The 15,231-nt window shown below is 47.7% G+C and overlaps 2 protein-coding genes across 5 annotated transcripts in view; both read right to left on the bottom strand.

Moving 5' to 3' along the window:
• CKAP5 (cytoskeleton associated protein 5) overlaps positions 1–9,218 on the bottom strand; it is a 52,077-nt gene extending 42,859 nt beyond the window's left edge. For all 3 annotated transcript variants that reach the window (XM_065686684.1, XM_065686685.1, XM_065686686.1), the window contains exon 1: positions 9,129–9,218. The gene's annotated coding sequence lies outside the window, so the exon portion shown is untranslated. The remainder of the gene's footprint in view (positions 1–9,128) is intronic.
• Positions 9,219–10,875: 1,657 nt separating this feature from the next.
• The window catches only part of LRP4 (LDL receptor related protein 4), an 84,532-nt gene continuing 80,176 nt past the window's right edge, over positions 10,876–15,231 (bottom strand). The window contains exon 38 of one of the 2 annotated variants that reach the window (XM_065683231.1): positions 10,876–14,250. In XM_065683231.1, coding sequence (XP_065539303.1) covers positions 13,915–14,250 — 336 coding nt within the window. In that variant the 3' untranslated portion in view covers positions 10,876–13,914. The remainder of the gene's footprint in view (positions 14,251–15,231) is intronic. The other variant, XM_065683232.1, reaches the window with a different exon arrangement.

Raw genomic sequence — 15,231 nt, 5'->3', positions numbered from 1 at the left:
GCCCTAATTCTCATGTAGCCAGCAGCAGCAACTGTCAACAAGAGGGCAATTTCTCACCACACACAGAGCTCAAGTCCTTGCTCATTCAAGTTCCCAAGTGTTTTCCTCCTCTTCCCCTTTCATTTTTATTAAAATAGTACTGTCCATTAAGGTATGAGAAGAGACCTCAGTCTCAATGAGCATGGACAGGAGGTCAAGGGAAGCGATTCTCCCCCTCTGCTCTGGTGAGACCCCACCTGCAATACTGTGTTCAGTGCTGCAGCCCCCAGCACAAGAGGGACATGGACCTGCTTGAGCAAGTCCAGAGGCCATGAAGATGCTCAGAGGGCTGGAGCACCTCTCATATAGAGACAGGCTGAGAGAACTGGGCTGGTTCAGCCTGGAGAAGGCTCCAGGGAGACCTTAAAGCAGCTCCAGTGCCTAAGATGGCCAACAAGAAATCTGGAGAGGGGCTTTGGACATGGGCATGTAGTGACAGGACAAGGGGAATGGCTTCAACCTGTCAGACAGCAGATTTAGCTTGGACATTAGGAAGAAGTTCTTCCCTGTGGGGGTGCTGAGGCACTGGCACAGGGTGCCCAGAGAAGCTGTGGCTGCCCCAGCCCTGGCAGCATTCAAGGCCAGGTTGGACAAGGCTTGGAGCAACCTGCTCTAGTGGAAGGTGTCCCTGCCTGTGGCAAGGGGTTGGAACTGGATGAGCTTTAAGGTCCCTTCTAACCCAAACCATTCTATGACACTGTACAACTGACTGCTCAGAGAATAACAAGGGAATATGCCTGATGCAGGGAGACCAGCAAAATAAAACCAGCAGCCACAGCAATAAGGGCTCCCAACATCATTTAAACAAAACAATCAAACCAGAGGAGTAACACATTAGGGCACACCTGTTCAAACACACAGACAATGACATAAATTGTAGAAACTGCCCAGCATATACAACAATCACTAAAGGTACAGAAATACACAATGCTAACAGAATATTCTTAATGCAAATTCAGCCTGTGCCAGCAAAGCTGCAAACCTTAACCTAAAAACTATTTCCCCTAATGCACAGTCACCCTGCACAGAATTAACCCATGGAAGTAGGAGCATAAATTCACTTGTGTAAGCTAATATAAGCAAATTCTCTAAAGCCTTCAGCTCACTGAAGGCTCATACACAACATACAACCAACAACACTAACATACAGCAACCTCAAAGACCAACATCAGTCCACAATAAAGACAACCTTTGTAATTCCTTCCGTGATTAGTTAGAATATACTTCAACAACAACCCAACCCAAATAATGATAAAAACCCAGCCCCAAAACACACAAAAAACCCAACCAAAACCCAACTCCTGAACCCCCACAAGCCACCAACACATCACCCACAATAAGCTACACTACTTTCACCTTAAATATTTATAAATTCCTTTGGATGTTAATACTGCTCTCATTACAATTGCATAAACCTACTAATTTGCCCAATGGCAGCAAAACAGAAGTCAATGTCAGGCTAGAAGGTGACCACACAAATAAATGTATCCAGACATTGTTTGTCCTTCTTTTGTCACAAATAGCAATTTGGATCTTTTTTCTTGACATCAGCACAGTACAACTGAGAAGTCTGCTTTTTAAGCAAAAATAAATACATATTGTGCCAAAGCTGAAGTGTTAGTTAACCCCTAAATCTATACAGCACTGAGAATGAAGGGATTGTTCTGCTCATTAACTTACAGGAAATTACGTAGCTGTAAGTCTTGCTCACAAACTTGGAGGTAGTTCAAGCCATTCAAGCCTGTCTATATAATTTTGTTAAGGAAAGCATACGGAATCAATACAAGGACAATAGTTATTTCCAAAGAAAACAGAAAAAGAAAGAAAGCATTAACACAGTAATAGCAGAAACACCAGAATAAGGAGTTTTGGCACCTGTACTAAGAACATCTCCCCTCTACACCCTATTCTTTTAGAAAACTGGCAGCAGTGTGGAACCCAACATCAAAAAGAAACTCACTTCTCTTCAGAAATCTGTTCCACCAGGGAAAATCTTGCTGTAGGTCAGCAACTGCCTCACTACAATCCTAAAAGCAGTTCAAACTCTTAAGTCTGGAACAACTCCATTAAAAAGGCATTTTGTGCATTGCAAGGTGGATCCTGATTTACAAGTATTTTTACCCTTACACATATACAACAGTTCATTACTACAAAGTGCAACCTCCGGCTTGTACATTCCAGTACAGAATCTAAAGGAAAAGGATTTAGTATTTCTCTTCCCAACATCACAATGTACTCAGCTTGGTGGACAGGGCATAGGACACGATGCTAGACATAAGGAACACAGACAGATGACCATGAAGCAGTGTTTTCCTCATGCATTTTTAAGTCTGGTCAAGTTAGGTTCCCTACTATTTTTAGTCCTTAATACCTGCAGTGGTTACTTCAATTATAAAATGGGTTAAGTTGCCTTCTGTGCCAAATTTGACATCTAAAAATAGTGATAAAATTATACTTCCCCCCTCTCAGTAACTGAGAAATCCCCTTAGAACAGGCAATCTATCAGAAAGTATTCCATGGTCACAGAGGGAAAGCTGCTTCTTAAACATCCCCTCCTTGCAGCTTCATCACTGCTCACGCCTGTCCTAATGCCAAAATCTTGTACTGACTCTGCCTACATCTTGCATTTACCAGAATAAAACACCGTTGTTTCTCCCTTCAATAAAGTCACCGAGTTCTGTATGTTCATAGAATATTCCACATTGGACAAAATGCTGTCATTTGTCAAAGCTTCTTTGCAAAGACATGTAAACCTTCAGCCGTTACAACTATCAGCAAGTAGTCTCATTACACAATAATGCAGCTAAATTCTGTTATTACTAGTGACTTCTCAGCATTGAGGTGTTTGACCTACATAGCTTTCCTGTTGTTCCAACTCAGGACAATCAGATTTAAGTATTTCAGTAACAATATCCGTTTTGGTAGAATCCAGAAAACAAGAAAAGTCACTGGACCACTAAAATAAGTTTAGTGAGAGAGGTTTGTTATTAACATGGTCAATGCATCATTTGTAAAAGCGAGTCAGCTGAGCAATCTGCAGTGGGGATGAATAACAAATCCTCCCTTGACAGTTCTTGGCAGGACAAGTTCTTATACTATGGAGCAGTGAGGAAATGAAGACCATCAAGGAAAGAACAGGACATCTTTTAAAGGGAGACCATGCAAAAGCAGCAAGAGCAGCAAATACTTAGCAAGCAGCACAAATGCAAGAATTTCCAACGTAATAGTGAGAATTTCCCACTGAATATAAGTTTAGGAAACAAATTTATCAACTCAGTAAGAGATTATAGGAAAGTGTCAATACACGAAAGTTTGGATTCACCACATATTGCTCTGAACAGATCCTACTCAGCTTATAAAGAAATGAACAGCATCAACCTTACAGCTTCATAGTATGGAAACTCCTAAAGGAAATCCTTTCATTGTAAACATCAAGATGTGCTTTATCTTGAAGCACACATTTATGTCTTAGCACTATATTTTACTGTGAAGTTTCAGCTTTCAGGCCATGTTCTACAGAAGATGTAGAACTACAAACTAGGAAGCCATTTTATACTAAACACAAACAGGTGTTTACTGATACTGATTCACACCAATAACTGATACTTCTCCCCACTCCCTTTCACCTATTGAACATCACTGTTATACAAGAAGAGCATCAAGCACTTTGATACTTCGAAAGCTTCTCAAAAGCTCTATTCAAAAGAGGAAGTTCTTAGAAAACAAGACGGGTCTTTCTAAAGGAGAAGTCTGTTTCAAACGTTCCTATACAGTAGGGCACATATTTGGAGAGCATACAGCTGTATGTCACATTTCAGATGAAACCAACAACAGTTTGCTGTCAGCACAGCCCATAATTTTCCTAGCAGAAAGAATTCGTTTAATGGCAGTTTTGGGTCATATTTTCTCTTTGCCTCTGACAAAGATAAAGTCTTATTGCTTTGAAGGTTAGCCCAGCACAGTTTTGGTATTTGCCAGCAAACCCTTCTGACTAGATACAATATAAAGTAGCTGAGGAAAAAAAAAAGGTTGAAGGAATAATAACAGCTAAATTACTTTAAACACCACCTGGATACACTAAGTAGTTGAATGGTACACAAATCTGAGAACTACAGACTAATCAGTCACTGAAATAATGCAACCGCTTTCATAAATTCCACATAATTAAAAGGAAACTGAAGTCCAGCTAACAATCCTGAACTACAGATACCTGCTAAAGCAGTGAAGAGTCACAAGAAGTTTCCGTCAGGCTGCAAATGTGCTTTCCAGCTCCAGTCCACATATCTTTTGATGCCAGACAAAAGAATAAGAGATTAAAAAGAAACAAAAAAAAAAAAACCACAGAAGATTATCTGCTGCTTAGGTAATAAAAACTTCCTAGGATTTTAAAGGCTGGTGTTCTCCAGTGAAAAGGTGAATTAGAAGCTGCAAGATACAGACTCCTGATGAAAAGAAAGGAAGACCTTGGAATAAAAGAATAGGAAAAATACATGCTAAAAGAATTGTTTTGCAGGTTGCGGAGTAGACTGCAGCTCAGTGAACCTACTGCTTCAGCAGCAGTGAAATGGAATTCAAGAATAAATTCTCTTGCCTGCTCTAACTCGTATGTCCCAACTCAGTCCAGTGACAACATCACAAATGGCAAGTTATTAGTAAGGGGGATACAACGTATTTTTCCAGATAAATCATCTAATCCATGGCTTCTGAAAGTAATTGAGGCTGTGCTTTTCTGGGCGCCTAAAAGCGAGAGAGAATGCAAACTAAACTGACCTTCTGCTACAGCTATTTCTTACTGCATGGGTAGGCTGGAGGGAAGCCAGCCTTACAGAGTGGAGAGGGGCAAAAGAGAAAGGGCAACCCACAGGCAAGTTTGTGTGCACAGACATAATTCTAGGGGCGACAAACTGGAGTGAAAGATGCCAGTGGGACTGTGCTTATTCGCTGCTAACTCCCCCATCCCTCAAGGTGTTTACAAAGCTCAGGCATGGAAAGGCTCATGTGATGTTCTTTAAAAGGACAGCCTGAACTGCTGATGAAGGAAAGCTCCCACGGAGACATCATGCTCCGGGACCGACCACGAGCTCCCTCCTTCTCCACGGGAAGCATCCTCCAGCACAGCCGCACGGCCCTTCCCCCGCACGCACACACACCCGCCACCCCCAGCGCCTTCCAGGCTCTGCACCGGCTCCCCGCCCGCAGCCCCAGATATCCCCGTCCCCCTCCTGCTCCCCCCCCCCACGCCGCAGAGGAGGTTTCCCGGCCGGCGGCGGCACCGGCAGCCCCTATCTGGCAGCAGGCCGCGGCCGGAGCTCGGGGCAGCGGCGGAGCAGGCCGCCCGCCCCGCATTGTCTGTGCCCGCCGCCCCCGACCGAGGGCCGGGCCGGGCCTGCTGGCCGCACACTCACCCTGACAGCTCCGGGCCGGCTCCGCGGCGACAGCGGGCGTGGAGCCGCGGGCCGGGCCGGGCCAAGCCCCTCCCCACCGGCGGGCGGGGCTCGGGGCGCCGCGGCCGCACCTGGGCGGGGAACCGGCCCGCGCCGGGGCCAGACAAAGGCAGGCAGGGCCGGAGCGGGCCGCGCCGCGCTCCCCCCGCGGGGCCGGTGCCCTGCGGTGCGGGTCCTGCGGCTGGGCAGGGACCGCGGCGGGCGGCGAGCAGCTGGGGCAGCCGGGCCCGCCGTTCTCCTGAGTCATCCCCGGGCACACACGGGCCTCAGAGCGAGTCTTCCCGTGACAGAGGTGGCTGCGGTCATAGCCGAGCACGGAGAGGGCACTGCCCACCGGCCCGCAGCCCCCAGCTGAAGGGAGCGGGGAGGAATGAGGCCTGCCGTGAAGAACGACAAGCAGTCCTTTCCGAAGGAGTGGGAATGAATAGCCTGGCACCACACCATCACATTTCATGTTCTGCTGCAAGACATGTAATGACAGCGCTCCGGCAGAGCTGATTCATCAGCAACCTCTGTAGCCATCACCTGGCATTCCGAGATGCCTTTTCTACAGTGAAAAGAGCAATTGAAGGAGCTGGTATGGGGGAAACTGGGTGTCAATAGCTTCCTGCAGAGAAGAGCATCAAGCTTTACGATGCAGAGCTGTGTCTTCAGCCATCTTTTTAGCTAGCTGAAGAAAGAAGCCTCTTCCCAGCACTGCAGCACCAGCCACGCTCCCCACATAATAATTGTCCAAATTACTTTTTCTGCCATCTCAGCCTTCCCCCCACAACAGGGAGGCACACACACATCAGCCTCTGCTTTCCAACGTTTGACACTAGCAGCAACAGAGCTGTCATAGAGACAGCCCCAAACAACGTGCAACTGCTCAGGTCAAAAGACTCTATTCAGACAGGCCACAGCAACGGTGCTCGATGCAAGGCAATGCCTAAATGAAACACAAGGGTACAATGCTTTCCTATGTCACACTTTAGAATGGCACCACTAAAAATGAACCACTGGAACAGGCTACAACAAAGCAACACCAGCAATACCACAGTCTTAAGATTATGCGGGGCTTTGAAACCACCTATCCTGTTGGAGATGCAAATGGATTTAACACCATCTTACTCTGGCAGAGACTCCAGAAGCCATTTACATTAATTAGTTTACAAACAAATTAGCAATACAAGTTCATACACTTGTTTCAAAAAGCAGAAAAGAACATCTGCTGGTGCCCGGGAACAGAGGAGAGAGGGGAAGGGGGTGAAAAGGAACCAGACTGTCACTGACCATGATTCTGAAAACCCTAATTAGGAGGTTTACAAGTATTTACATCTCTCAAGGGTCCTTCAAGTCATACGTCCCACACACCAGAATGTTCCAAATTAGATACTTCAGATTGAGCGACAGTTATTAGAAGCATTCAGTGCACCTTCTAATTGTATGTACTGTTGAAGGTGCTCATAAGTGATATATAAGAAGGGGCAAACAAAGGTGTTACAGTTTGCAGATGACACAACTAATCAGGGTACCAATAAGGCAAAAGCATCAACTGAAAGCTTACAACATGCCAAGTGAATTCCAGGTGTAAATTTATCACCTAAATACACACAACAGACAGCTTTTACCACTACATTAGAATTCAGGTTTTCCAAGGTGACTGCTAAACAGGAATAAAATCTTTCTGTTTAACAGTAGGTATGAAGGCAGCACCAGCCCAGAGAACAAAACTGGCCCCTATCAGGAGAAGGTCAAGAGCCAGCAGGATTTCAGTCCCATCAAATACAATTCACAGGCCTACAAGGATCAGGAATCATGTTTCATTACTATGTATTCACTTATTTATATTAGAATATCAAGTGAGAAGCCTGGCATCAGTACAGATGTGAGGCAGTCTGCCCAACTCCAATTCCACATGCTTCCAAAATCCAAGTCTCGTTTATTTTTGGACAGGTGTTACAAATCATTTTTTCCATAGCAGGTCCCTAGTTAATATTCCCAACTTCGGGTCTTGAGGATTGCTTTCAACACATCTATAATAATTTGTTTAGAATCAGTTCATTGTACTTAAAGGCCATTTCTTGTTAATACTGATTTAATATAGCACTCTTGATGCTGCTTTAACCCTATTGGAACTCTTGAAAGGGGAGAAGAAAAAACAGAAGGTGCACCTGGACACTTGAAATGGAGGAAGCTCCCAAACCAGCAAAGTTTAAAGAATAGCAAAGCCTGAAGCAAGAAAGTCAACCCCAATTCTAATTTCTGTACAATGAACCGATGTGAGACTCCAAAGAACCACAACTCGAAGGGACAAGTTGCATCAACCGTTCTTCTTTCTGACTTTGCCCTATTGTGAAGTTTTAATACTAGACTTTTATGAGTAGGCTTTTAAAACACTTTATATTTGAGACTTTCAGCATTTGGAAATATGCATCTTTGCAATATGAAACCAGTTGCTGTGTTCACTGAAAGCCTGTAGCAATGCCTTCTCTGATACACAAGTACTAAACAAGTAGCTGGTAGCCCAACATAACAACCACTCATCCCCTTCTATTTGCAGGAGGCAACTTCAACAACACTACAGTTCAGCATAAGTACTGGAAGATGCAACACTCAAAATAAGCCAGCAAAAAAGGAAACCTGCAGAATAATGAGACAGACAATACACACCCAACAAATCAGTTAGATAATTGTAGCAGATGAGTTTGTGACTCTTAGTTTAACTTTAAAATAGAGTTCAGATCAGCTCAATCTGCACACAAGTTCCATTCCTAACCCTCTGCTATACAAGGCTTTGGGTCTCTCTCAGTAACAGAGGTCCAAATTCAGGAGCAAGATTCCCTACACACTAATCTGAAAGCTACTGTCTGAGGAAGAATCCCAAGACCCTGACTCAGAAACGAAATCAGACTGGGAGGGGAACGACATGGGAGCCGCATCCCCATCCACTCTTCACATACGCTAAAGATCCAACAGGAAGCACCTCCTAGTGAGGGTCCCTGGAGACCCAGGACTAACACCTGCGCGCCCAACAGCAGGGCTGTACAAACGGAGATGAGCTGCTGCTGCCTCTCGCGCTAAGATCACCGCAGGGAACATCTTCCTCGGGTCAGGGGAAACCGATCCAGCGCGCAGCCTCCCCAAGCGCGCGCTCGAGGGACAGGAGATGCCAGCTCCCCATGTCCCTCGGGGAGCGCTCAGAGAGGACCGAGCCCGGCTCCCTGCGCAGCCCCTGAACCCCCCCTGCCCGGCACCTCCCGCACAAGGCCCCAGCGGCTCCCAAGCCGCGCCGAGGCCCATAGCGATGACACGAAGGAGGTGAACACGGCGGAGCAGCCGGGGCCGCTGCCCTCCGCACCCCTCGCTGCACGAGCGGCCTAGGCTCGCCTCCGCAGCGCGGCGGGGTGCGGGCCGCGGCCTCACACCGCCAGCACCCGCGGCCCCTACCCTCACCACGGCCACAACAACGGGGCAAGCGATGCCCCTGGGCGCGGGCGGCTCCTGAGGAGCGATGTCAGCGGCTCCCAGACCGCGCCTCCACCCAGGCCCCGGGTAAGCCGCGGCCCGGCGGGGGAAGGCTCGCCCGCCCCCCGGCGGGCCTGGGGAGCCGCGGAAGCAGGAAGCGGGCCCGCAGCGGGACCCGGCGGCACCGGCGGCTCTTACCTGGGCCGCGGCGGGGCGGGCGCAGCGAGTGTCCGGCTGCTCCTCGGCGGGGTTTGAAATCACCAACACCGCCCGCACCTCCCAGTGTCCTCGGCGCCCATTGGCCTGCTCCGACCCCACCCACGCCCTCACCCGCGCATTGTATTGGTTCGTTTGAATCCGGCAGAGACTACGCGTGCTCCGCGCCCTCCTGAGGCGGCACCGGCACCGCGGGGCCCGGTCTCCGGCAGCACCGCCCCGCCCGGGTCCGTTCCGTAGCCGCTCGGTGACCACCGGGACGGGCCGGGGAAGGAGCCGCCCGATGGGGGCGGCGGCGAGGCCCGCTCCGTCCGGAGGCAGCAGCGCTAGGCCGCTGGAGCCGTCACCTTTCGCAAAGGCCTAAAGCAGCTCCCGGGCGGTGGCGGCACTGCGTTAGAGGGGAAGGGCTTTCCCTACGCAGTGTGTTTAATAGGAGCAGTCAAAACCGCTTGGGGTTGGAGTACGGTGTGTCTTTTCTCCTTTGTTTCTTCATTTCAGCTGAAGAAGGTGAAGTTGGGGTGATCGGAATAGAAGATGAGGGAGAGAATGCCATCCACACAACCGCAATGGTCATACACTGCCATCTCCCCACCACGCTGCATAAGCATTATCGGTATTTTTTAAAAGGTGAGGTTACTGTGGTTTTGGTTATTATGTTTTTGCATGATCTCAGTGAAGTGACCTCTGTGCTGTGCTGCAGCCGTGAAATGAGCAGGAATAAAGCTGAAACGTTCCGAGTGCTTTTGGTATTTCTTCCATCAGAATGGGCTAGAAAATGAGCACCAGTACTGCAGTGTCAGGCATACACAGATTTATGGAATGGTTTAGTATGGAAGGGACCTTAAAGCTCATCCAGTTCCAACCCCTGCCACAGGCAGGGACACCTTCCACTAGAGCAGGGTGCTCCAAGCCCCATCCAACCTGGCCTTAAGCACTGCCAGGGATGGAGCAGCCACAGCTTCTCTGGGCACCCTGTGCCAGCGCCTCAGCACCCTCACAGGGAAGAGCTTCTGCCCAAGAGCTCATCTCAGTCTCCCCTCTGGCAGGTTCAAGCCATTCCCCTTGTCCTGTTCCTACAGGCCCTTGTCCAAAGCCCCTCTCCAGGTTTCCTGTAGCCCCTTTAGGCACTGGATCTGCTCTAAGGTCTCGCTTTAAGGAGCCTTCTCTTCTCCAGGCTGAACCAGCCCAACTCTCTCAGCCTGGTTCCACAGCAGAGCTGCTCCAGCCCTCTGAGCATCATTGTGGCCCTCCTGATTTACTGAGTTTCCCTCCTGTATTACTGAATGTTTCATTCATTATTCAGCGACTTAAACCGTCAGTTATTAAAAAATGCAACAGAATCTTGAGCAAAATCCCTTACAGATGGAAAGCCAGCTCTTCTCTAGAGCTTTATTTTCCACTGGACAGGGGCTTGTGACCACTACAGTCCCAATACTTTCCAAGAAAAGGAACATCCTCTTCTGCTGTTGCTATGTTAAAAAGCAAAACCAGCCAGAGAGGTGTTACGTGCACAGGAATTTGCTGAAGTGCATGAGTGTGGATTTTTGGTCCTTGATTCAAAGCTGTAGTGGCAGAAGATGTGCGTGTTACAATCAGATTATTAAAGAACCCAGGTCTGTTCCTAACTTCTCGCTCCTCTGAAACAAAGTTGAGGTTCTGTGAGGTATGGGAGCTCCTCTTTCAAAGGAAAGTCAAAATAACATGCATGATTCACAACCAAAAGCCGGTCAAAATGGTTAAGAAAAGCTAAATTTATATTAAATTATCATCAACCCCTAAAATACTGAACACAGTGGTTAAATAACTCCAGAAAGTCCAATGTCTCCAGTGAGTAACGTTAAAACCATTACACAGGAACACACAGAAATCACTGACGTTAGCTCAGGACAGACAGGAGAGAGGTTTGCTTTTTACATAGTAAATCAGTGCTCAAGAGATCATCCCCCAGTAGCCCTTCTACATTCTTAACATCCTAAGTGCAACGAGGGTCTTCTCTTCCCTGGAACAGGGAACCATGATGCACCCCATAGGCAGCATCTCACTGGGGCTGTCTCTAGGAGAAAGAAAACTCATCTCTGCCCACCTCACTGGTAAAGGAGGGGCTGTGGGACATGTTGTTGCTCCTTTTCACCATAATCGTTTGAGGGAGGGAGCAGAGAGCAGTTACGAATGGTTGTTAGGCTGGAGCGTGAAAGGTCCCTCCTAAGGAACAGCACAGATATATGAAGGTGGAGATCACAAGCACCAGAAGCTGTTGGAAAGACTGACTGGGTTTTCCTTTCCATTCTGCACTTGAGACTCAGACAGTGATTACTGTGCCACAGGCTGACCGAACCTCAAGTGGCAGGTTTGGGCAGACGTTTCCCTTCAGCCCTGTCCCACACTCACCAAAATACATTGGGGAAAACCAAACCAAATGCACCCCAAACCCCAAAAAAACCCTGCTCTCCTAGAAATCAGAGCCTTCCTTTCCCCATACAGCCACTCACTCTCAGCTCTGATGCCCCTGCCCCTACACGTGTGTCACGGTTTTGACCAAGACAACGTGGTTTCTGTTAATATTGATTCTTCTGCCTGTGCTTGAGAACTCTGGTGTTGTCCCTGCATGAGGCAGCTCAGACAGCGCAATCCAGGTCAGTGACACACACTCCTGTCTCAGTTCCCAGTCGAGTCCACATCTCAGTCCCAAAGCGCCTCTGCCCAACAAAACCAATGCTTCCCAGGCTGGAGTCAATCAAATAAATAATTAAATAACAATCTAATTAAAAAAAAAATCCTCTGGGAATAGGGAAGAGCCCCACATTAACACAGGGAAATTTCCAAGCCTCAGCTCCAGTTCATCTTCCACAGGAATACACACCAGTCAGCCCAATGGTGCAGTAACAGACTGTTTCAAGCTACCTTAGAGCCAGGTCAAAGCTACAACCTTCCCCTTCCTGCAGAGCTGTAAAAGTACAGCCAAACCCACTGGCAGCTGTGGTGGTTTTCAGGGTAACAGGGCTGTTAGTACACAAACAGGGTTAAAGCAGGGTAGGATGGATTCGCCTTTCTTCTACCATCAGAACAAATACTGCATGGGAGGTGCGCCCTCCCGGCACCTCTGAGCCATACCCCTAGTGTGTGCTTTGCTCCTTTAACACCCCAGGTGGGAATGTACTTGACCTCTTTCCAGGAAATAAAGAGGTTACAGAGTTTGCTTTGAGAAAATCTTCACTGGAAAGTTCTGCTTCCAAGCATCTGGCTTAACACTTCCTGTTTTACCATGACAGTGACTGGAGGGGTTAATATAAATCTCAGTTTTAAGAACCATCAAGAGATAATTTCTCTATCTGCTTTTTTTCCCCTCTGGACAAGCAGATGATAAGTCAGGAGAGTGTGAAAAGGTGGCAACAGTCCCTGGGAGCCCCACCTCCAGATGCTGCTGGGGTGCAACTGCAAGGGTAGGATTACACCTCCCAGAGGGTGAAGGCCGTGGTGGCCAGAGAACAACTGAAGCTCTTGCAGCTGATGGGAGAAATGCCTTTGCAAGGAGAGCTGTTTAGTGGTAACGAAAGAGCTTAAAGTGCAATTCTATCTGATAAAGTTATTTAAAATGGCCCTTGCAGCTCCCTGATTATTGTCTCCTATTCTAGGTCAAATGGGCTCAGCATAGTAATAAAGGAGTTCCTAACTGTCAGCACTGAGGGTTCCCCTGGGAAAGACTCGACCTAGGAATTCTCTTTTTTCCCCTTATTACAGTAATCTAAGGTCCTAAAGACCAAGAGAATTGGGTCCTTGCAGAATCAGGACTAGTGGGGACTTAGCAAGTTTTCTTCTTCATTTTTAATGTATCAGTTACGCAAAGACAAGAGTTGAAATTAGGTCTTGCTGAGATCCATTTCTTCCAATTAGCTCTGCAGAGCTAAGAACAATACCAATCTCTGCTTTGCTTAAGTTCAGCTTGAGTTCAGAGCACTCTAAGTTCAGCACTCCAATACCCACAGGGAGCAGTTCTGAAAGGGCCATTTGCTGTCTCTTGTATTTCCAGAGTACAAACATGTTTTAACAGGAAAGGGGAGAACAGGAGCAGTGTCCACTGCCAGCAACAGACACAGAGCTCCAATCTGAAGCATTCCCTAAAGTTTTTACTAGCAGATGGGAAAGTAAGCAGTGAAGTTCTCATGAAGCAAATCATGGCAACTGTGGTCACCCTCTTTATGCCCTTTAAAGGTGACCTGATGCTGTGTCAGTGTCCCCTTGAGCCTCGAAGTAAACCTCATCTATTCCAAGACTCCTCTCAAGTCAGAAACCCCTCAACACAAAGCCTCAAAGAGCGCTGCTAGTGCTGGAACACTAGTGGAACCAGGGGTACTTCTGCAACCAGGAGCTAGCAATGAGGCAGCTCTGCTCTCTTCATGGGCATTGACTGTGAGCTGGACGGCACATGACTCGCAGGTTGCCAGAGAACACAATCTGAACCAGATTCAGGCCAGAGGAGTCACTGCAGAAGTTAACGTGTCAGCTTCCAGGAAAGGGGAAACATATAAATAAACCACAGACAGTGAAAATGAGCCAAAAGGGTCTCTGGGTTCCAACCCACCCATCCTCCCTCTCCAACCACAACAGCACAGCTGCCCAAGCTCCTTGCTTAAAGGCAGTCACAGTCTCTGGGCCCCTTGCAAGAAGAGCTGGTTTCTGTGCCCTTCCTTGCCTAGCAGGCAGAGTCTTGTCTGGTTTGTGCAGAGCAGAGGCTAAGGAGGGTACGAGCATTCCCAAAGTCACGTGTACTTTAGACCTCGCTCTCGGTGGAGGGCTTGCGTTGGTGTTTCCAGCCTGTGTCTGGGAGTGAGCCCCGCCGCTCTGGAGTGGCTGCTGCTGTGTTAACACTGCTGCATTCAGACTGTTCCTCCTGTAGCAGCTGCTCAGTTTCGGTGTCATCCAGTGAGCCAGAACTAGCCTGGATAGAGACCGTGTCTGTCTTCATGCAGACGTGGTCCCGCAGAATCCCTCCTCGGGAGCTCCGAATCTGCTTCAGGTCATCCCACTCGGAATCATCACTGGATAAAAGGCATATCCCCTCCACAATCTTGATCTTCTCCTTGGTGTAGCTGTGGTCAGGACCAGTCTAGGGAGCAGACACATGAATGAAACAATACATACATGGAAAAAACATGGCAAAGAGCAAAGCAGAGCTAGCATGTAGACAGTGAAGCAGACAAGAGGTTGGACCTCCATGAAAACAGCCACTGGGGCTTGGACTGTCACAATGGCAGAACCCATTCTAAGCTTCCCATCAGTCCTTCACCACCGCCAGATAAGTCCTCCCTGCAAGAGCTCTCATTCCAAACTCCAGGAGCCTTCAAATCATGGAAGGGGAATAAGGATGAGCTGGCTCTTCTAATTCAACTATATCTATTCCCAAACAGCAGGGAGTAAGAGCAACACTGAGCCTAAAAAGGAAGGGGAAAAAAAACCCCAACAAAATGGGAAGCAGGAAAAGCCAGAAGACTTCATGCTAAGAGGAGGCAGGGAATCAATTCTAGGTTTGCAATGTCTTTATATCTGAGTCATTCCAGATTTGCCTCCGCTGGAATACCACCGTTGCGTCTGAGTCTCACAGTGATACAGGGCAAGATTATAGGGAAACAACAAAAATGATCAGAGGCTAAAGGGACCACACTGAGGTTGAAGTGCCTCACTGGCAAACAGGGAGCATTAGAACATCTGATCTATCCCTGAGGAGAAAATGGACAGGGAAATATGAGTCTGGATAATATCTAGGAGCAGCAGAATTAAGAAATAAGTGGAAAGGATTTAGATTGCCAGATAAATAAACCCAAGTTATCCTCAGTAAATAAAGACTAAAATGGCAGGAAAGTTTGGGAAATCTATTGGACAGTAGCTTTGGAAAAACAAAAGCAGGGAAAACTCTCCTCTGTATAAGTCTTGCTGTGATCCCTGCTCAAGGAACTAAGTGATCTACCAGATCATTATGAACAGTCCTACAGAGATTATCTTTTCCAGATCTCACACACTGACTGTGAGCAGCCAAAGCCAAGACAGAAGGATCTGCCACAGAAAATTACCTACACTTTCTTGACAGACA

Source organism: Lathamus discolor, chromosome 6 (genome assembly GCF_037157495.1).
Source record: "Lathamus discolor isolate bLatDis1 chromosome 6, bLatDis1.hap1, whole genome shotgun sequence".
Taxonomy (NCBI): Eukaryota; Metazoa; Chordata; class Aves; order Psittaciformes; family Psittacidae; genus Lathamus; species Lathamus discolor.
Note: the sequence above shows the minus strand (reverse complement) of the source record. Positions and strands in the feature narration are given on the sequence as shown.